At 43.4% G+C, this 22,047-nt stretch overlaps 1 protein-coding gene across 4 annotated transcripts in view; it reads right to left on the bottom strand.

Moving 5' to 3' along the window:
* The window catches only part of SPTAN1 (spectrin alpha, non-erythrocytic 1), a 60,947-nt gene extending 41,258 nt beyond the window's left edge, over positions 1–19,689 (bottom strand). For 2 of the 4 annotated variants that reach the window (XM_049895299.1, XM_049895300.1), the window contains exons 1-9: positions 19,534–19,689; positions 8,912–9,151; positions 7,462–7,587; positions 3,471–3,611; positions 2,943–3,089; positions 1,430–1,563; positions 1,077–1,221; positions 844–998; positions 32–167 (exon numbers count right to left, since the gene is read on the bottom strand). In XM_049895299.1, the coding sequence (XP_049751256.1) occupies positions 32–167; positions 844–998; positions 1,077–1,221; positions 1,430–1,563; positions 2,943–3,089; positions 3,471–3,611; positions 7,462–7,587; positions 8,912–9,148 (1,221 nt within the window). In that variant the 5' untranslated portion in view covers positions 9,149–9,151; positions 19,534–19,689. The remainder of the gene's footprint in view (positions 1–31; positions 168–843; positions 999–1,076; positions 1,222–1,429; positions 1,564–2,942; positions 3,090–3,470; positions 3,612–7,461; positions 7,588–8,911; positions 9,152–19,533) is intronic. The other 2 variants (XM_049895298.1, XM_049895301.1) reach the window with 1 other exon arrangement.
* Positions 19,690–22,047: the final 2,358 nt, after the last annotated feature.

Here is a 22,047-nt window from a genome sequence, read left to right as displayed (position 1 = left end):
CTTTATTTCTGGAAGACCCTGGAGACATTACCTTGTGCTCTTGATGCCTGTCCAGCAGGGCTTCAGCCCCAGCCACATCATTGGCAAGCTCATCAGCATTGATGAGGGCTTTCATCTCGGTGACCCAGCTGGTGAGGTCACGGAAGTCAGCAAGGAAGCGTTGAAGTCTTGGGAAAACCAAAGGTAAAGTTATTAAGACTTTGCCGGTGAAGGTCCCAGGAGGGAAAGTGTCCTCTCTAAATATCTGAATTCTATGCTCTCAAAAGTCTAACGAACTATATACAAACTTTCGTCCTGAGAAATACAGAATTCTCCCCATCTAGGCTATAAAGGAAAGCAAAAGAAGGCTGAAATCAGCCCTTTAAAACGTAGGTTCTATCCTATAATGCCCCAATCTTGTTCCAAATTTTCATCTTCCCTGTTATTCTCAGGTTCAACTTCCAGTAAGAGGCAGTCCTTTCCTTTCCAATCCTTGCTTTACTCAGTTTTAACAGGATATTTCACATGGTGCTCAGATAGCTTACGGGATAGTTCTTTTTTTTTTTTTTTAAGTGTGCTTTTGGTGAAGGTTCATAGCTCAAGTTAATTTCTCATTCAAATATTATGGGATATTTCTATCGGTCTTAATGCAGTGACACAGAAGAAAAATATTTACAGTACCATAAAGTTGCCACTCTCAAAACTAATATAGGTAAGCAAAGTCACCTGCATCTTCTTAGTAGGTGAAACCTGGCAAGCCACAGAAAACTGTTGTTACAGCAACGACCTTTAACTCCTGCCTTCCCTCTTGTCTAAAAACAGTCAAAGGATGCAGGTTATTGAGCACTGGAGGGTTATTTCTACCTGTATGAATCATTGAGACGTGCGTGTCTCTCCGCCGCCAGGGTGCGGATCTGTTCCCAGTTTGTAATCAGCTCCTCTCGCTTCACTTGAATCTGAGTAGCGCTGAGAGGGTGGGACTGCTGCAGGCGGTCAGCCTCGGCACACAGGGCTTTGACCTAGACACACACACTGTCAGAACTGCTCTCCTGATCCTTGGTAACTTATTTCAAGAATCAGCTGCTTTCAAAACCTACCTTGTCCTCTAAAGCAGCAAGATCTCTCTCCAAACCCTCGTGCTTCCGAAGCAGAGCCTGAACACTTGCCAAGTCTCGGCCAAAATCATCAGAGGCCATTAACTGCTCCTTTTCCTTAATCCAGCCGATAGTCTCATCCACATCCCTAAAGTTAAAAAAAAAAAAAAAAAGTTAAAAAAAAAAAAAGATAAAGGTACCAGTTAATCCATGGTTATGATGATTCTCTAGGAGACCTGGGACTATCACATTGGGCCAAGACCCAGTCATCTACGGCATGTGATTAGCATTTGCCATATTTTAACAAGCCCCTCCAAGTGGATGTCCATTTCTGGAAGCCCACTCTGGCTTATTACCTGTTAAAGCGCTGAACCTCGGCTGCCCCAAAAAGCTTCCCCTGTCTTTGAAGAGCCAGACCCTTCAGCCGCTGCCAGGCTGCATTTACTTCATCCTGCTTAGTCTTGATCAGTTCGTCTTCTGGGTGCTGTTCCTAAACAAAGAGGAGAAGAAGAAACTGAATTTGGTCATAACCTCTGATCCTCAGCTAGTTACCCGATGGTTGGCTTCCTGAAGTATCTGCTTTAGCAAAAGCTCCCCCATTCTGATGAAAATCAGTGACAGAAGAAACACTAGTCTTCTGTGTGAAATGAAGTGAACTACATCTTAAAAGAACTTCTGTTTCCTCTTACATAAAAAGGAAGGAGCCACTCTCTATCCCTTGGAGCAGCGTGGTTACTCTATAAAGAAGCCATGGACATTAGTACCAAAAGCCTTTATGTTAAACACTTCAGCCACAACTTTGTGGTACCTTCATCGATACAACCATCTGCCCAACTGCTTAAAAATTTGTTATTTCAAAAGTTCATGAGGCTGTCAAGCATTCTTGCCCAAATACACGGTTTTCAGGACTCCATGGGTTTGTTCATTTGTTCCTGGCTTCAGACTGGAGACGTTTCTTTAAAAGTATCCTTCCTCACCAAGCACATTTTATTGTTTTAATTAAAAACAACATGCATATATAAAGTAAAAAGGTTAAGCATTTCAGGGTTCTTAGAGCCATTTGTAAGATCATGGGTTTGGCTTGACTGCTTTTCTTAAACATAACCTCGGGATGGCTCAGGATTGTGGGAAGTGGCATATCTGTCACTGTGGAAGGGTCAGGTATTTCTGAGGAATGTTGGCTACTCTTTCTTTTGGACACCAGAAAGGGACCCACCAGCCCTGAAGCAGAACCATACATTTAAAATCAAATTTCCCTAAAAATAACTCTAGTTCCTCTACTTGATGTCCCTGAAACACTCTGAACCCTGTAGTGGGAGGTGGGAGTAAAGACGCAGATTACAGAACTGCAAATTGCAGTGGGCAGTAAGAGAAGGGTGAGTCGGTCCCTTCTTCATGGGCTCCAGGTCTACTGGCGGAGAGCCTTTTCATTACAAAGTTCCCCCAGACCCCTGAGAGAGCTTAGGGAAGCTTCGAATTGAAAAGAAAGGGAGGAGCAATCAGGCACTGGTGGCCGTCTACCAATCCTAAGAAAGCATTTACTACCACACCCTTGTCTGAGAAACTCTGAGACCTAGCATCAGTAGTCCAATAAAAGCTTTACCACACCCTAACTGAAACTGGGTGGAGAAAACATCAAATGAGCTCCGCCCTTCCTGCCCATGGCAACAAGTTAAAAAGCATTCTCTAACTTAGGAGTATCAGTATTGTTGCCCTACCTAGATCTAAAAAAAAACTCTTAGATATGCTCACAAACACTTGCTCACTCAGAAATTAGGGAACTGCTTCTCCAGACCTTCTTCTGTGTGCACTAGGGAGTTAATATAATGCTGTGGTGAGAAGCACACAGACCCCTCCTCTGCTATTTACCTGAATGAGTTTGGCAGCAAACTGGTTCACTTCATTAACTCTTTCTTCATGGGCAGCCATATCTGTCTGAAACTCTTCAAATTTCTTCTGTAAAACTTCCACATGTTCCAGGTCCTGGCCCAGCTCCTCAGAAGTCACAATTGCTTCCTAATCAGGGACCGTAACAGAGCGCGAGTCACCAACCAGCACACGAGAACCGTGGTTCCCTGATGCTTCCCGTGGAACAGACACCTGAGGGACCGGGCTGGTCAGCTTCAGGGGATGCACCTTCTGTGTGGCCTGTGCTCTCAGTACTCTCACAGCTAAGAGGTGAGCTCACAGCATTACTGTCCCAGAGGCTCCAGGTTTCAGAGCTGCAGAATGGAGCACACCTAGAGAGCTGCTGGAGATCAGCAATCCCACTTCCACCCCTTTTGATTAACTGGCTGCACCTGCCACAAACACTGGCTCTTGGCTACAGGTCTCAGAGCAGCCGCTCTCTTCCCTTCAGTTTGTTAAGGCTTAGCTAACCTTCCTTCCCAAACATACCTTGTCATTGATCCAGTCCATCACATCCTCACATTCTCGTAAATACTGCACCAACTTCTGGGCCTGCAGCAGTTTGATTCCTTTCTCCCGCATCTTCTCCAAAAGTAATTCCCACTGGCGGTGCAGCTCCATCAAACGAGTCTGGAAGTTAAAAACCAACCCTGTAGATTACAACCAGTTCTGTGGGATCTGGCTCTGCCACGGAGTTCCAATGAGTTAGAGACCTCATGGAGCTCTGAATAAAAATCTTTTAAAAAGATAATCCTTAAACTGAGAGAAAATCATAGATTTAACTGAAAGAGCAAAAAAGTACACACTTCCTAGTAGTTTGGTAGGTTTTAAAGTTACAAAATAACTGACCCTTCCATAGGTAGATTTATTCTAGTTTACTTTAGGAAATTATTTCCCAAAGGGGATTCTTAGGCCAGAAAACTTGTGCAGAGAAAGATGTGGATTTAACACAGAAATTGAGCAGAAATTACTGGAGGGCGTATTCCAAATTCACAGGTAAGTGAAAAAAAAAAAAAAAAGGTCCTATAGACATCATACAAAAATAATTATGAGGCACAAATAAAGAAGAAAAATCCATGCCATCGAGTTGATTCTGACCTCACAGCGACCCTATAGGGCAGAGTAGAACTGTCCCATAGCGTTTCCAAGGCTGCAATCTTTATGGAAGCAGACTGCCACATCTTTCTCCCACAGAGCAGCTGGTGGGCTGAACCTCTGTCCTTTCGGTTAGCAGCTGAGCACTTGACCACTGTGCCATCAGGGCTCCTTAAAGAAAACCTTAATATTTTTAAAAGGAGGGAAGATGGAATTCTGAAATGTAATAAACTATCAAAAAGGATTCTTGGCAGAAAAAAACTTTTAGCTTGTCTGTGAAAAGATAGTTTGTGGTAAAATATATCTTAAGTTTATTTCGAACGTCACCCAAGTGGCAACCCACAGGCCCAAACATTTTCATTTCCCAGCATCTATGGGTTCTTACAGCATAGGCTCAGTAAGGGCTTGTCAAGAAGTGGTATAAATTGAGAATCAATTCAAGCTTATGTAAAGCATTTTGGTATTCCAATCCAACCTCAAACCCTTGATTATGCCTACCCAAGATACTGGGAGTTTCTGTGTAACACTGACAGACATAAGAAAAACAAACACAAAAGGTTTAAACACTAACAGAAAAGTCTGGGATCCACCCATTGTTGAGATGCCACACCTAGCAAAATGAAGACTTGAAAGCCATGGGGTAGTCAACATGGGTGAGTTCTCTTAGAAACTAGTATGGTTGTTCAATTTGAAAGGAGAAAGTAGTGTGTGTGGGGGGGAATAAATGCTCACCCCACTCACTTCTACCACTGCAATCACTTCCACCACTGCTTGTTAAAACGGTAACCCACCACTGAGAAGGAAGTGAAAGGCATTCCAAAGCAAGGGGGAAAAAGCAATCAACAGCAAGTCAATACTCCACCTACTCGGATGTGGGACCCAACGTGGGTGGCGGTGACTATGGGGCGCCACGCTGTCCGGTATGGTGTGAAAGTCTAAACCAGTGACAGACAGGTTACCCAGGACACATAAATAGTCTTCGCACTACCCCCACCTCTCTCTATGTTAACACTGCCTGCCAAACTGAGTTGCAACTTATGGGACCAGATAAGTATGCAAGATCTCCATGGAAACGTGTGCACAAAAGATTAAACGAGAGCCCTTTCCTCAAATTAAAAATGAGGCCACAGAAGGTGAGAGAAAATCTGACCCTGAAATCAATTGTCGATCTCTCACAAATTTCATTTTCATACTCTCAAGTGAAGAACTGGGGCAAGGCCTGTTCCAATACTGGAACAATTTTCCCATTCCTGGTGTGTCTGATCTTGTAAACATTCCAGGTTAGAGAGAGTTCCGTTTCACAAGCTTGCTATTGTTTGAGTTTGAGTGGGCAGGGAGGCAGGTTTCTAGTCTGATCAAAGGAAAAAAAAGAGTCCCTAACCACCACAGGTGCATTTAAACACACTGAAAGCTGACAGGGTGGGGAAGAAATCTTGGTTCTGACTCAATAGGGACATGAGCAAGCAGCAGGAACCGTGAGAGCAGCAGTCAGAGAAAAATTAAGGAATGAAATGCAGGCTGGAAAAATAAGCAAATAATTATGACTAGAGAAAGAAAGGAATGGATTGAAATTCCAGCTCTGTCACCTACTAGCTGTGTGACTTCGGGCAAGTTACTCAAACTTCTCTGAGCCTCAGTTTCTATCTTTCTATAATGTGGGGATAATGGCTACCTTGCAAAATTATTGTAAAGATCAGCGATAACATGTAAAATGCGTACTAGAGAGCCTGCACATAAAGAGCTATGCAACAAATAGAAACTAGTGGTACTTTTTAAACGTTGCTTTAATAAGAGCTCCAAACAGGGCAAAGGGTATTAACAGATCTGGATGGATTAAGCATTGGGTCCCCACCACCAATTAATGACTGAAGCCAAACATCTATTTCCCACGTTCCCCATCTGCAACCTGGTTATACCACTCCAAAGTAGCGCCATTCACTCCCATAAGATAACTTCTATCAGGGAAACAATAAGGAATGCTGATTTCATTTAGTATAAGATTGTATACAAAACAGGAGAAAACAAAACAACTCGTTGTCATTCTGACTCATCACAACCCTATGAGACAGAATAGGACTGCCCCACACAGCTTCCAAGGAGCCGCTGGTGGATTCGAAGTGTGGACCGTTTGATTAGCAGCCAAGCTCTTAATCACTGTGCCTCTAGGGCTCCAGTGGAAAATAGGTAGATAAATATTTATTTGTAGAGATACATGTAATGCCACCCAAGAGGGTTGAATGTAATTCAAGAAATAGTCATATGAATTTACTTTTATGATTTAGAGAGTTTACTTTTTATTTCCTATTTATCATAGCTAGTAATAGTAATTAATAATAACTAACTTAGGGCTAATTGCAAGTCTTTAAAGTCTGCAGAGTATAAAACACCCAACCCAGTGCCGTCGAGTCGATTCCGACTCATAGCGACCCTATAGGACAGAGTAGAACTGCAGACTATAGCAGAGCAAAAGTGAAACAAAATTTATTCAGGACCACTAGGCTAGATCCCGAGGGCATGAGACCTCCAAATCTGGTAGCAGGGAAGACTGGGGGATAAAACATTTCTGCTGGGGCTTAAGAATACTGCTTTCATCTGTATCTTCAGATCACTTTGACAGATAAAGGACTAGAAAAGTTTGGTCCCTCAGTGGAACAAAATAAAACACGTAGCTCGAGGTATATCAAAGAGACAAGAGCATCCAATTATGAGAAACTCAGTGTGCACACCTCATTCTAAAGAGGTTTGTTTTCCCTTAATACCTTGGTATTGGAAATGTGCAACACAGCAGACATAGAGCAATTATTGCCCCAACTACTTCGAACCAGAGTTTGAGGGCTGCCTTAAAGTTAGTCATATCACCATGGTCAGTGTCCACAGGTGCCAAAAAGCATTCCTTACAGCCAGACCTTTAGCTGGCTTGCTGACTAGAGCTCAGTAAAACCTGTTCCAGGGCAAACCACAGATTTAATAGTAAGCTTCCCAACAGAGAACTTTAGACTGTCTGTGATTGATCTTATCCTTGTACCCTACTCCCTAAATTCACCAATTACACCAATATGCTCTCCAAGCTAACTACCACATATAAATGTTAGAGTTAAATTTACTCAATCTTCTTTAGAATACTAGGTCGTAATCACATTCTAGTTTGTTCTACAAAAAGAACATTAATTTCCTCACTGAGCATACAAAGACTTGTTTATATTCATGCTGAATTATATTACAAAGGCAGGATTTCAGTAACTCCTCTAAGAAACGTCATAAATTCTTTTAAAAGGCTGAAGAAATCTATCTTTTTAGGAAACCCAAACTGACATGTAAACATTAATCCAAGGTACTCCACCAACCAGCTGAAAGCCATCCAACCAGGCACTTAACTCATACTCACCCTTATGGTTTCAGAGGCAAAATGCCCTTCTGAGATCATCAGGTTTCCAGTTTCATCCAGCTTAACAATGGCTCCCGAGTTGGCCTGTACTTCAGCTTCAAAGGCTTGGTGCTTCTGAAGCTTTCCCTGTTGGTGGACCATGAAGAGTCATAAAATGCAACCCACAGCACTCATCTTCTCTTTCCCCCCACTTATTCCTCCCCTCCTTAACCGCACCCCTTCTTACGAACACATCACTCAGCATCTTACCCATCTCCCGATCTACTCAATTATTCAAATATTGCATCTACATTGATCCTCTGAAAGCTCAGCCTGACCATTGAGAACCATCAACTTTGCAGATAGGAAGATGCTACAAAATATCCTAGTTTTATTGTTCATCAGGAAATTAGCTTTTATGTGGATATTTAATTCCTTCTAGAAATACAGAATTATATCAACAGTTTTAAGTAGCCCTGGTGGCACAGTGGTTAAGCACTCGACTGCTAACTGAAGGGTCAGCAGTTCGAGCCCACCAGCCCCTCTTCGGGAGAAAGATGTGGCAGTCTGCTTCCGTGAAGATTACAGCCTTGGAAACCCCATGGGGCAGCTCTACTCTGTCCTACAGGGTTGCTATGAGTTGAAATCAACATGATGGCAATGGGTTTTTAATCAAGTTTTCTTAGCATTCGATGTTTACCATTAAATAATCCATCCACGTTCACTCATGAGACTTTGTTCAGCTTGCTTTCAAAGCCACACGCTTTGATCTGCATACATTCCATTTCTCAATACCTCTTTTTTACCAAGTACTGAGCTGGGAAAGGGCATAAGAATTGCAGCCAAGCTAATGCTCGTCACTCTCTGTTCTTAGATTACTTTGGTATGGTAAAAGAACCCATGGGCCCAACTACTGCTCCACGAACTAGCTATGAACACAACTGAGAAAAGTCTCTTCTTGATCAAAATCAATGAAAAGTCTGCTTTTAAAAAAGCTTTATTGAGGTATAATTTACATACCATAAAATCCACTCTTAAGTGTGCAAGTCAATGATTTTTAAAGGCTTTGCTTCAGACAAGACTTACCGATGAGTCTCTTAAAGGGGCTTTAATAAATCATAACTGAATTTTTGCCAGCAACAACACTGCTAGCATGTCCTTCTCAAAAACACGTCCTAAGAGATCAACCTAGACCTTCCCTGAAAAATGCATAAGGATCACCAACAGTTGCAAGGCAGTGGTTTGAGAACCACTGGCTTAAAGCATCTGGAGAAGATAAATAAACGCCTGCAAGATTTCATACTCACTCTACTACACTAGGGCTTTTCAGAATAGTGACTTAGTCCTTCCTTACGTCTGATGTACATTCCTCCTGCTGCCAAGGTCATAACTGACTTCCTTTGCTGACTTTAGGGGAAGAATGTTTGGGCTCTCCAAAATTTGGCAGAAATCTCAGGAAGATGAGACATACCTGCAAGTTGGTTGGGTCTTTATAATTCTCATCAGATGCAATCTGAAGTTTCTCCTGAATCCACTTCTCCAACTCCTCAGCATCTCTTTGGAAAAACTGGAATCGATAGGAATCTTCAAGCTTCTGGCGTCTGAGGGTTGAGAGCTCCTTGAAGCGGTGGTATCGGTCTAGGACCTGCTGGCGTCTCTCCTGGATGTCTTCTGCTGTTTCCAGCACTTTGACCCCGCTTGGGTCCATTTTCTGTAACGACAGAATGCCCTGAGATAAGCACTATAAGACACAAAAACAAATTCAATGGAATCAATCTCTCTGAAGAGAAAGAATTAACAGCTTGTCCTAGCCAGACCAATGAACTGAGAAGGTAGTAGCCCCTTCTAAGGATCTAATAATGAAACCCAGGTCCTATTCCTTTATAAAACACAGCTATCCACTCCCCACAACAACTGCCTACAGGGGATCCCCAGAGGATGCCTAACCAGTATGGCAACGAAACCAAGTGAAAAACACAGACGAAGACCGGCTTATACTGTTCATTCTGGAGGCGCTTTGTGAATAATAATAAAAAAAAAAATCAACTTTTGTACTCAGAATTACTGACAAGTCCATTCAAAACTCCTTTTATCTGGTCTCTGCATTTCATCGTGTGTGAATTAGAATTTACGCTTACCTACATCAGATTTTCTGTCTTTCTAGATCTCAGCCTATTATTCATTAAAGAAAAGGGGATGATTACAAAATAACCATCCTTATAATAACATCAACCAACAGAATCTATCTAGACAAAGTAACTGATTTCTCAGTTACCCCAAAATGTCACCTGCCAAGTCTTCAGAATATCAGAGAGCCTGGGCAATGAATAAACTCGGTTTTATTAGAATGTGCGTAATTAAAAGAAAGCCAAACCAAACAGTTTCTTAAAAAAAAAATGTTGAAAGATTTGCCCAACTTTATTCCTGTTATTTTGGAAAGCACAGAGACTACATAAATTCAGCATCAATTTCAAGTTAACCACAAATGCAGGCTAACTTGGCAGGTGGTATTTCCTTGTAGCACTTTAAACCCTCAAATTTCTGGACAGTTTCACCAGATTTGAATGTCAAAGAGAAAACCTGACCTAGTTATGTGAGAAACCCAGGATATGCTATCTGCTCTTATCAAGAATAAGTCACTTTACCCTCTGACCAACTGAAGACCATAGAAGAATACAGGTACAGACGAATGACAAAAAGCTTCTGAATTTGTCAGTAATGTGTAACCTTGCACAAGCCACTTTCCCTCCCTATGCCTCATTTTCCTAGAGTGACTAAAAATGGCAGGTAAAAGTGAGATGGCTTCAAGTTCCTTCCAACATTAAAATTACATCATATAGAAGGGGTTCTGAGATTTGGCAAGGAAGCAGACCAGGCGAGCTTTATGGTCCCTTCCAGCTATAATTTACAAAAGGTATAAAAATTGTGTTACCTGGGTTACATTTGGGCGTTCATCCCATTATCCTGTTAAGACTTTTCCAGCTAACAGAAAAGGATAAACCAGCCATGCACGAGAAATGGGAAATCAGTGAGTGCTCACTCACATTCAGCTGTGAGATAAACACTGGTGAGACCTGGATGAGGTTAGAGTTTCTAGTTCATTCCAGCTCTCCAGGGGATTAATTAAAGCAGCTCCCTGAGAGGAGTGAAAAAGCACTGTTGCACCTGATCAACTCTGAGGGCTACCTTTCTATGAATAGATTGTCTTCTTAGGGAAGGGTACATAGGGTGATTTTAGGTGTATCACCATTTCTTCCAAATTATTCTCCCATATTAACCAGTTATTTTTACTGCAGCATTGTTTTTTCACAAAGTCCAACGTTTAAAAAAAGAAAATCATAATCTTTGCCATGTCACTCCGGTGCTTTGAAACCTTTCATGGCTCCCGTCTGATAGAGCAGTCCACCACCTCTTTATCAGGGCATTTAAAGTCCTTCACCACCTGGCCTGACACACCTGACTGGTATCTTCTCTCACCTGTGCTCCCTCTAGCCTCTCATCAAATGGAAATATTTTCTCCCCCAAATATATAATCCCCTTTAAAAATACCAACCCATTGCACATGCTTCCTTTGTTTGGCTTGTCCTCTGTCTCTCCTCTGCGTGGGTAACTCCTATTTATATTCCAACACCCAGCTAAAAGGAGTAAATTGCAGGATCTTGCCTCCTTACTAAGCTGTACTCCATGCTCCTTCCTTTCCGCCTCCTCTGATTTAATCACATTCTCCTCTAGATTCACAGGAACACTTGTGTATACTTCCCAGGGCATAATTAGACTGAGTAAGCCAATCTCTGTATCCCCGATTTCTAGCATACAGAGGTCATTAAGACATGTTTGTTGAATAAACGATCGAGTACACGCTGAGTGTTGGAGCTGCTACACAGCAGCCTTGAATTCATCTGTAAGGGGTGGGGGGAGAGCTCAATAATCTACCCACGTTCATTTTCTGGATTGTAAAACTGGAATTCCATCCAGGTAAAAGCTAGATGAATGCAAAACAAGAATGGCAAACAAAGAATGTACTTACTGAAGCTTACACAACTAGGTGTCAACCTAATGAGTAAATCTGAATTACTTATCTTGGATAGACCACATGGTAATCTATTCTGAGTAAGTAGCTGCTCTTTTCACCATGGTAGAGTGGGACCTTAGGGAAATAAAGCTCTAGAAGGCACGACTTTATATCATCATCAAAGGACAGCTGTGTCTGAAAAAAATGTTTTCTATTCTTAAAACAGGGTTTAAAGCGTTCTTAAAACCAAAAACTGAGGGTAGCTTTGAAAAACTAAATGTCTGATCAAAGCAGTTTCTGTAGTAATTACTAGCAAGACAGTTCCGGTTTACACTGCGCTTCCCTAACTGCATCAGCCTATACCGGGCGGATCTTGTCAAGGATCGCTACCATCACCAGCCACATTTACTAGAGTTTAAACACGCTCTCATTCATTCGCCTTCTAGTTGTTTCCTCCAGTACACATCACATCAAACTCCCTCACTAACCCCAACTTACAGGCCCTGGGCAGGGTCCATTCCCCAGTTATGCTTAAAAAGTTTCCTTTGCCAGGAACGCTATCATCTCTCCCACTCCAACTCTACAGTTTAATATCACACAAATCCCGCAAAGCCTAAGCAAATACCTTGTCCTGAATGATCTCTTTCTGAAGCAGAAGTTCTCACTCCCTCTATGCTTCCCACATTCTGTAATATGTAATTGCTGTTTCCTTCCTACCTTTTAAGGGCAGATCATATCTTACTGTTATGCGGAACCACTCTTAGCACAGACTTCAGGATTCGGCATATATTAGAGAATCAATTATATTCTCAACTTGGAAATAAATAAATAAACTGCTATCACTTTGGGGCCGTGGTAGCGCGGTGGTTAAGAGCTTGGTTGCTAACCAAAAGGCTGGCAGTTCGAATTCACCAGCTGCTGCATGGAAACCCTATGGGGCAAATCTACTCTGTCAGAACTGACTCGACAGCAACAGTTTTTTTTTGTTTGGTTGTTTGCTATTACTTTATAAATAAGTAGTCAAGAGACATAAGGTCATCTATCTAGTAAGCAAATCAGTCATGGAGCCTACGGTGATCTGGGATCCTCTAGTTCCCACACGAGCTCACTGCAACCAGTGATTCCTAACACGTTTGGAATTGACACACACTTTACTGATGGCTATTTGGTTACTAATTCCTTTCGCTGCCTCTTATCTTTTCCATTCCCACCTTGGAGGAGAATAAAGATGGAGAGAATATATTAATTAAAAAATTTAAATTATTTTTATTTTTAATATTGAGTCTTATTAAATTAGTAAAGAATTGGAATTAAGAATCACTTATCTATGTATTTCTTTTGATCTCATCCTTGGGGGAATGGTTAAGATGGAAAAATAGCAGGAAATTATATCATATTTGCTTGCTTACAAACATTTCTTATAAGAAAACTTTCAAGGAATATACAGTTATGCAGTAACTGTACTGCACGTGAGTTCCTGAAAGATGTCTAAATCTTTAGGATTCATGTTTACAGGGTCTGTCCCTCCTGAGATTCATAGGATTCACTATATTTCTAAAATCCTTTAACTGCTGTGGAAACCTCTAAGAAATCACATTTGTGGAGCAGCCCTTTACGATGAAAAAAAATCCCTATCATAGTACTGCAAAGGTTTCGCCTAAGCCAGTACCCCTGCTTGGGCCCAGTTTGCTAATTTGACCCTACCAATCCAGAGAGGGGAAACCCTGGTGGTGTAGCGGTTAAGTGCTACAGCTGCTAACCAAAAGGTTGGCAGTTCAAATTTACCAGGAGCTCCTTGGAAACCCTATGGGGCAGTTCTATTCTGTCCTATAGGCTCGCTATGAGTCGGAATCGACTAGATGGCAATGGGTTTGGTTTTTGGTTTAATCCAGGGAGACAGTCCGGCGAAGCCCTGCTGAAATGAACCAACCTAAAAGGCCCTCTTTGTCGCCCCAGTGAAGTAGAATGAGTCAATTCTATACCAAGTGCTTTGGTCAAGCAATAATGGACTTTTCTTTCCTGCAGTAGATCTGCTGACGTCTGCAGGTGGGAGCTCTGCCAAGGCACAACTAGCTGTCTCTGGGGAGCTGGGCATCTGAAAGTCATCAATGCTCTCCCACTGCTGTCGGCATTCAGGATTTTCACTTGCATGATCACAGGGGCCTCAGGTTATGGGTTAATAAGAGGAGTTTTCTCCTCTTAATCCAGTAACTGTCTTAACCCTCTTAATGGTATCTACACAAGTTTCAGTTTCTTTCTGCTCCTAAAAAGGTAATTTCCACACACTACAATTAAACACGGGAAAACTTTTCATAAATATTCCCAAGAGCTATTACCACCCAAAGGTGCTACTACCTCTCACCCAAAAAAAGTACTGCTATGTCAGAGGAGCTGAAATTTCTTGGACCCGGCCTGCACATACCACATTCCTTTCATGACTGAGGCTGCACACTGCAAAGCTCCACCCCTGCCCTGGCAATATGCAGCCGACTGATAAGGCCGACTTCACAGAGAAAGTTCCAGGCCTCCAAGCCTTTCCCAGCCCTAACGGGATTAATGCCTTTCGAGAGCCCTAGAAAGGAAGAACTTGGGAAATGTGTCATTAAAAACGCCTTACTAGACCTCTATCTATCCCACCAACTGCCTGAAAACTGCAACTGAGGTTTCCTAGGAATACAATCCACCAATTGCTTATCTCAAACCAGCAGACAAACTTTGATTTTCTTTGTCAATTAAGTCCATGCACCCAGAGAATGAAGGAGGGAAAACAAAGTGCTAACTGTATTCTCCATTGTTTAAGGATAGCTTCCCATTTAAGGTGAACAAACAAAAAGGTCACATTTTTGCAAATACTATTGGAGAAGAGTGAAGATGCAAGCTATTTATACACGCTGCAATGCAGCAGTCAAAATGTTGGCTCCATTATACAGCAAGGAACACGAATTGATCTCAGGGGGATGAAACACTGATTTTAACTATGTCGTCTATTGTAATAAATAAAAAGGACTTGTCAGTGTTCTCACAATACTGCCAAATCTCTGGGAAGAGAGGGGCCTAAAGATAGGAATGTTGGCTAGAAATTTCTAGTTTAATCCAAAGTTTTAGCATGCCTAAGAATGACTCCTTATATCCAGCATAAATTTATAAACGTTATCAACTGAAAATGGATTCCTTCTAAAGAGACTGAAAACCTACTGCTGTCGAGTCGATTACGACTTACAGTGGACTGTACAGGGACAGAGCAGAACTGCCCCATAGAGTTTCCGAGGAGCGCCTGGTGGATTCGAACTGCTTGGTTAGTTTTGGTTAGCAGCCGTACCACTTAACCACTGCATCACTGGGGTTTCCCTAAAGAGACTAGACATTAATTAATATCTCTGTCTTCTTGATAAATGCCAAAAGACAACTGTTTGAGGCAGTTCTTATGCTTAGGAAATTTTGTAATGCCATAATCTAATCTACAGAAGCTATATGCCCCATTATGTAAGGGGATGTCTCTATCTTTGGGGGGGAGGGCAGTGGTGGGAATTATACAGCGTTAAGCAATACAAAAGACTACAGATACATTTTCAAACCAAAGGTCAAATGCTTTGGACTCTGCAAACTTGGCATCTAAAGTGAGTTGTTTAGGACTCCCTCAAACAGATCTTGGACAGCGGAAGAAATCAGCAATTACAGTTTCTCTATGGAACCCAAGAAAAAAAAAATGTAGTGAAGATGGAAGAAGTCTATTAAAAACAAAAGCATTGGGACTGCCATTCTTTCAGCAAGGGGAATATGCTGGGATGTAAAAGGCATTTGGAACACTAAGTATCATACGAATTTCAATCTTCAGGGAGGACACCAGATAAACTGCTTTGGAAAGAAAGGACGAACGGATCCTCTGGCTCTATGGAAAAATTCGTGATCATCACCCAAAGCAAAAGGTCACAGAAGCCATTTATCGGTCTTGTTTTTGTTGCTTAGTCAGAGCCCAAATGTGCAGAACCAACAAATGCTATTTTACCATGGCTTAGAAAGCCAGCCTGTTACCACTAGATTTGCAAAGCAAGAGAACTACATCCACGAACGTCGAAGGGCTCCCCCATCAGAACAAACCACCCAAGAATTGGTTAGCACCCATAAAATTTTATACCAACTGACTCTCAAATCAAACAAATTAACTCAAAACCAGCTTAGTTGCAGATTTTAGTGGCAGATTTGATAAGCACAGAGGTAAATTATACATAAATTAAGACTTTTAATGCCATGAATAGAAACAAATGTTTTTGCTCAAATCACATTCCAATCAGGATTGTGGAGTCACATTTCAGCCTTCAAATTGATTAATTCATTTCAACTCGTTAGCACAATTCTGCAGGGGTGAGCAGGGACTTAGCTCTAAGAAAGCAAAAGATCCATACTGCATTCCATCAAAATCCAGAAATGCAGAGCAACGTTGAGAAAACTTACTTCCGAATGCTTCCCAAATACTATCTTGCTGCTACTTACCTTTTAACCTGTAAAATTCAGATGAGAGGTATTTAAGTGCATCATATTGTTACTGTGATTCAAAACACGAAACGGGTGTAACATGGCCAATTTTTATAAACCTCATTTAAATAATTAACCCGTCTGGTTTATAAAAAGGCCTGTCTTTGATTTATCACCTATAATCACTAGAAATTTGCAAAGCTTATTTTTCTCATGAGATCAACATATTAATTTTAAGGATTTTTTTCTTTTTGAAAAAGGTCCAATTTAGCAAACACTCAAAAAACTGTACACCAATAAAACACACACATATGGTTTTTGTTTTTAATAAGAAAATGCAAGCTCCATTTTATTACAGGGGTTGTAGCAGAAGAAATAAAACAATGGGACCAGGAAAAAAACCCAAGTTTACAATATTTGTCAAACTTTTTAAAATAGCATTTTTACTACATGTTTCCAGATTTTTTTCCCCCAAATTTCTGGGATAATCTGTTTAGTCTCTTGGTTCTTAAGAACCAAGTAACCATCAAAAAAATCAGCAACACTACATGCAAACGCCAGTAGGGTGGGAAGAAATTAATATGTTCATGCCTTAAAGAGAGGAAGGTAAAAAACGGGAGGCTTTGGAAATTTCAGAGTACATTTACTAAGACCTCTGATCACGTAAACCAAAAAAAAAAAAAAAAAGAGGGAGGGGGGAAACCCCTAACCAATCTGCTTAATAGAAGGTCATGCAGACAGGGTTTTTTTCCCCCTCTCTTTGGATCATTCGACCTCTTTGACACAAACGTGTCTTCACAGCAAGCCAGGCAAAACCGAAAAGGCAACACATTTCCTGCATGCTGGGCAAATACCTGGACTCTGCGTTTACGAAACGATGACAACATGATGGAGGAATGTGGAGTCTAAAGAGGGAGGGGGAAGAGCAAGACAACAAGCTTCTAAGGGCAAACTGGACAAAGTAATTTCAAAATGAATAAAGTAGATCTTTAAAAATACATGAATTCACGTAAAAATCCATTTTCAGATATTTTCCCATCCCGCGTCTCTTTGACATTCTATACAGTTTCTAAATGCCACCAGGGACTTAAAATATGGAAAGAGAACTAAGGTTCTCTGATCTTAGTGGTTACTATCTATCTAGGCATGCTGCCTCGGCCAAGTCACATCTCCCTTTTGTACCTCAGTTTCGCTACTTGTCAAATAAAGTTGTAATACTGAATATACTTTTTAAAACTAAACGTGCCCGCCCCCTAAACAGCACTCTGATAAATTAACCGAGAATCCCAGGACCAGATGATTCCCAAACTCCCTTCCATTCAGTAACAAAACAGCATGATTCCATGAAGCCATCAGAAACAAGAAAGAATTCAGGCTACAAAGATCTGACTGGGGCCTACTTTGCTGGCAAACTTTCTTTCCAAAATAGTATTTCCTGTTCGAAACTTGTACAAGAGGAATATGCAAAAAAGGTGGAAGGGAGGTAATGGTTCACCAGCACAGCTGCTCCAGTCAAATGGCCCAGGTGATCAGCTACGCGTTCCTCCTCAGCATTCCTGAAGTCAGCATTTGTCATCAGGGCCTTGCATTCTTCTACTGTACTTGGCTAGCCACAGCTGATAGGCTGCAGCAGACAGGAGTGCACAACTAGCGGAGTCCTCGCATAGCCCACAGAGGATTGATTACAAGGTCAGGTTCAGCAATGACAGGGCTGTGGCAGATTGTTCCTGAGATCCACTTCTCTGGATCTGCAGTTGGCCCCCCGCCCCTTTGGGATGAAGGCAGGTAGGAAAAACAGAGAAAATTCTAGCCAGGGAACCAAAAGATACGCGTAAAACAGCTCTCCCCACCTAAACCTGTTCATCAGATTGCTTGACAAGCTCAGGTTAGAGCCTGTGACATACCAGATTTCTCCAATTATTGAATTGCTACAAAACACACTGCCAAGAAGACAAAAGCATATCCGAGAATTAGTTCCTAAACTGACAGTTTACCGAAAAGAACTGCTTCACACCTGTCCAGTACAGAGCAAATCTCGTTTTGATTCTCTCCATCTCGGTCCCTGGATAACAGCTAACATACTTCGAGGGTCCCTTTGAGTAATTATTGGCCCAGTTACTAAAAAAGGATTATTGTTAATTTCCTGCACAGAGCCACTTTTACTGCAGCACATTTTTTAACTCTGACTTCAATGTGACCTCTCAAAATCTAAGTCATTAACTGCAATGAAACAGAAAATAAATGACTGGTTTAAGGAGCTGGAATTTTGGCTTAATAGTTTCATACGGCTGAGTGTTCCCACAGTTATTCTTAAGGTTTTCTGTTCCCTGGCTGCAAGACACCCCCATCCTTCCATCTTTGATACATTCTGTTTTACTTTAGTCCAATTGCTATGACAACGCAATTTCTCAACACATGATGAAAATACTTCATATGGTCTCTCTTCTATCCTTCTCTCACCATCATAATTGTAACCTTTTCTAAAATACCATGATGAAGACAGCACAAAGGGCCTATATATTTCAGGATTTATTATATAAAAGAGATCTGACAAGGTGTTGTAGCAATTCAAACATCATCACAGCCCAGTTTTCTGGACTATTCAGGCTTTCACTTAAAATATAATCAAACTTTAATACAAAGCCCCTTATTGAAAATAGATTTTATTCCAACACACTAAAGAGACCTTTAAGAGCCATTTTCTTCGGGAAGCATCTAATCAAATTCGCAGGGACATCTTTCAAACAAAAGACTGCTCTCTATCATTCAACACGGCATGGCTGTAAAATTTTTGACAAATAATATATACTACAGTCGACTCAAAAAGAGCCGTTCTCAAAAAAAAAAAAAGCTATTATTTGATGCAGGTCTCATACAAAGCAAGCGCCGCATCTACCTATTATTTACACGCAAGTCACAATTGGGGAGGAAAGAAATGTTTATTACAAGGAAAGAAAACGAGACGGCAAGTCTCGGGGTTCTCTGCGTCTGGAGAGAGAGCCAAGAATCGCCACACAGGATGAAATCAGGGTCAAAGAGCCCTTTACTCTATGCTTTGGGCTCTTCTTCCCCAAGGGTTGCACCGGCAAGGCTGCTGGACCTCAGTCCTGCGGTGATTTAGAAAAAATGGGCTGCAGGAGTTGCTCCCCACCGACAGAAGGGATCGGGGGCGGCGAGGAGCGCTCTGCAAGGAGCGGGGGGATGGTGCAGATCCTGAAGCGGGAGTCCCCACCCCACCTGCCGCAGCCGGATGGGGCAGGGCGGGGCTGCAGCCAGGCCGGGCCGAGGGGGTGGGGAGGGATCCAGCAGCTTTGGACCCCTCCCCCGCGCCACAGTCAATGACATTCCAACCGCCGGCGCCCAGGGCTCTGCTAGGCGGCTCCCCTGCAGCCCACGCGCCACAAAGCCGGTCGCGGCCGGCTCGCCCGGCTGCTCACGACCTCGTCCAACTGGAGGCAGCTGCAAGACCCGCCCGGCTCACCTGTCCGCGCGCCGGCCCCGCCCCAGGGGTGGCCCCACTCGCCCCTTCCCTGTGGCCCGCCTCTCCAACTCGGGGTCGGCTGCCCTCGGGCCTCGCTCCCGCTCTGAGCTCCCCGCACCCTTCTCACCAGCTCCTGGGGGGTGAGAGGAGTATGTGCGTCGGGCTGAGGGGCAGCGAGGGATCAACGTGCCTCCGCGGCCTCCTTCCCTCGCCGTTCGCTCCGCAGCGGGTAGTGGCGGCGCGCGCGCCCTGCCTCTTTTATAGGCGGCCAAGCGCGTTCCGGCGGCGGGCGGGCACGAGCGCGGGGGAAAGCGCCTAGGCGCGGCGCGATGGGCGGGGGAGAGCGCCTGCGGAGCAAAGGGGGCGGAGCTCCCGCAGTCTCGCCTCGCTTTCGCCTGGCGGAAAGGGCCGAGTGCTCCCGGAAGGAGCCGAAGCAGCGATGTCGGGGAGGAGGGGAGGGAAGCGAGCGAATGGGGAAGTAGGGCGTGCGCAGGGGGTGGGGGATGACGGTGCAGTGTAGTCACTGCCTCCGCCCTCTTGGGCTCAGATGCTTGAGCCGCACCTCCCTTCCCGCAGCAAAGATCCTCCAATCCTGTCCCTCCCCACACTGCAGAGAATCTTCTGCACCGCACCCCTCCGCCCCTGGGAGCCCTTCCAGCACTGCAGCGAAGGGCGGGGCAGGGGCCATCGTTGCAGTCTGGCTAGGGAAGATGCACCCCGGCCGGAAGAACGCCGAGTCCCAAAGGGTGACATCACCTATATGCTTCTTTTCCTGCCCAGTTTCCCTAGGACAGGGCTGGTGCTGGGGACCCAAATCTATCCGCTCTTCCCCCAGCCCTACCCTGATGGGGGCTGGGATCAAGAAACCGAGATGAAAAAAAAAAAGAAACCGAGATGATGTTGGGCTCTGGGTTTGAGGAAGAGATGGTAAGGGGAAAAGGCCAAATACAGATAATAAAAAAATAAAGTCAGCTACTTAGGTGACTAGGGTGTAAGCCTGTTATTCTGGGATTTGAAGCACTAAATAGGTTTTTAATAGCCTTAACAGCAAAAGCTTTCTCTCAGGTCATCAGTGAAGTAGGGTGCACTCCTCTTATTTTATAAACAAGACACTAAGATTCTTTCTGCCAGAATCGATTGAACCTTCCTAATATGTTGTTGATTCCGACTCACGGCGACCCCATGTGTGCAGGGTAGAATTGCTCCATGGGGTTTTCGGAAGCCGAAGCCTGGCCTGTCTTCAAGGCGCCTCTGGGTGGGTTCGACGTTTCCACTAATAGCCTAGCGTATATACCAGGCACGATTCTAAGCACTTTGTGTCTATGACCTTTTTTGCATTCATCTTTACAATAATTGTATGAAGTAGATATTATTTCCCCATTTTACAAACAAGCACCCTGATACAGAGGCTAGGTCTCTTGCCCAAGTGAGGTAGGCAGCAGGCAGAAAAGCTAGGATTTGAATCCAAGCAGTCAGAACCTGCTCTCTTAAACAGTATGCTATATTGCGTTTTCATAGGAAAGGGAGGCATTGTGATGCAGGTGGATGCCTGAGTGCTGAGAAGACAAAAATAAGAGGATTCCTGGAATTTCTGTCCCTTACAGTCTTTTTTTTTTTTACAGTCTAGCAGTTTAAGGGCCTGGCTCTAAACTCCGTAACTAGGAAACCCTTTCCCCACCCCCATTCCAGTGACAGCTGGGTCACAGCCATTGGGTCTAACACCCAGATCATTCCTGTGCAGTCAAGGCAGACCCAGAAGGTCTCAGCTGCCTGGTTACCAAGCAGTCCTCCTCTTTAAATAAATATAAAGGCACGGGGCAGTGCACCAAAACTTGGGCCCAGGCCCAGCCTGGACTTCCTGCTCCTCTGCAGTTTGGCTTCTTCCCCTGTGCCTGGGATCTGCAGTCTGGCTTCTAAGCTGTCCTGGCTGTAGCCATGATAGCAAGGAAAAAGTCCCCCATTCTCTCATTCCATCAGAGTGGAGGGAAAAGGCGTGGCCACACCCCAGAAACAGCTCTACAGAATGTGGAGGAAAAACGTAGGCTCTGAGAGGCATTTCCTGCAATCTTCTATGTAGAGAAAACAGGGCCAAGTAACTCCTCCCTGGGGTGTGTATTACTGGGAACAGCTGATGGGCGTGAGTGCTTGAATTGCCTCTTTTCCAGCCGGTAGCAAAATGTTTAATCAAATATTCAACTCTGGGTACAAAATGGCTAACGCATTGCCGTTCTCCAAAATTCCCAAGACCCTCCGCTCCAGCAAAGAACAGGTCTCAGGACTGTGGGCAAAAGCTATAAAAAGGGAGGATTTTTCTTTTAAATCCCCTGGCCCCATTGTGAAATGGGGTTTTGCTGCTTTGCCAGATGCAAAACAGATTGGAGACCTTAGAGAGGGCGTGTATATTGATACAGAAACTGAGATCATATTTGTTGATCCTTTGTCCGATCTGAGACATGGCCAAGAAACAGTATCCCCAGCCCTCCCTACCTCCCACTTCCTAACCCACCCTGTTCTGCATTTGGCACTGGAAATCAGATGTTTAAAAAGCAATTCTTCATGTGTTCCATTATCTGCCTATCTCATCTCCCACCAATTTTACCATATGCCAAACATTCTGCTAGGTGTGGGGACAGGGAGAGGA

This window comes from Elephas maximus, chromosome 9 (assembly GCF_024166365.1).
Source record: "Elephas maximus indicus isolate mEleMax1 chromosome 9, mEleMax1 primary haplotype, whole genome shotgun sequence".
Taxonomy (NCBI): domain Eukaryota; kingdom Metazoa; phylum Chordata; class Mammalia; order Proboscidea; family Elephantidae; genus Elephas; species Elephas maximus.
The sequence above is the reverse complement of the archived record's forward strand: the minus strand, read 5'-3'. Positions and strand labels throughout refer to the sequence as shown.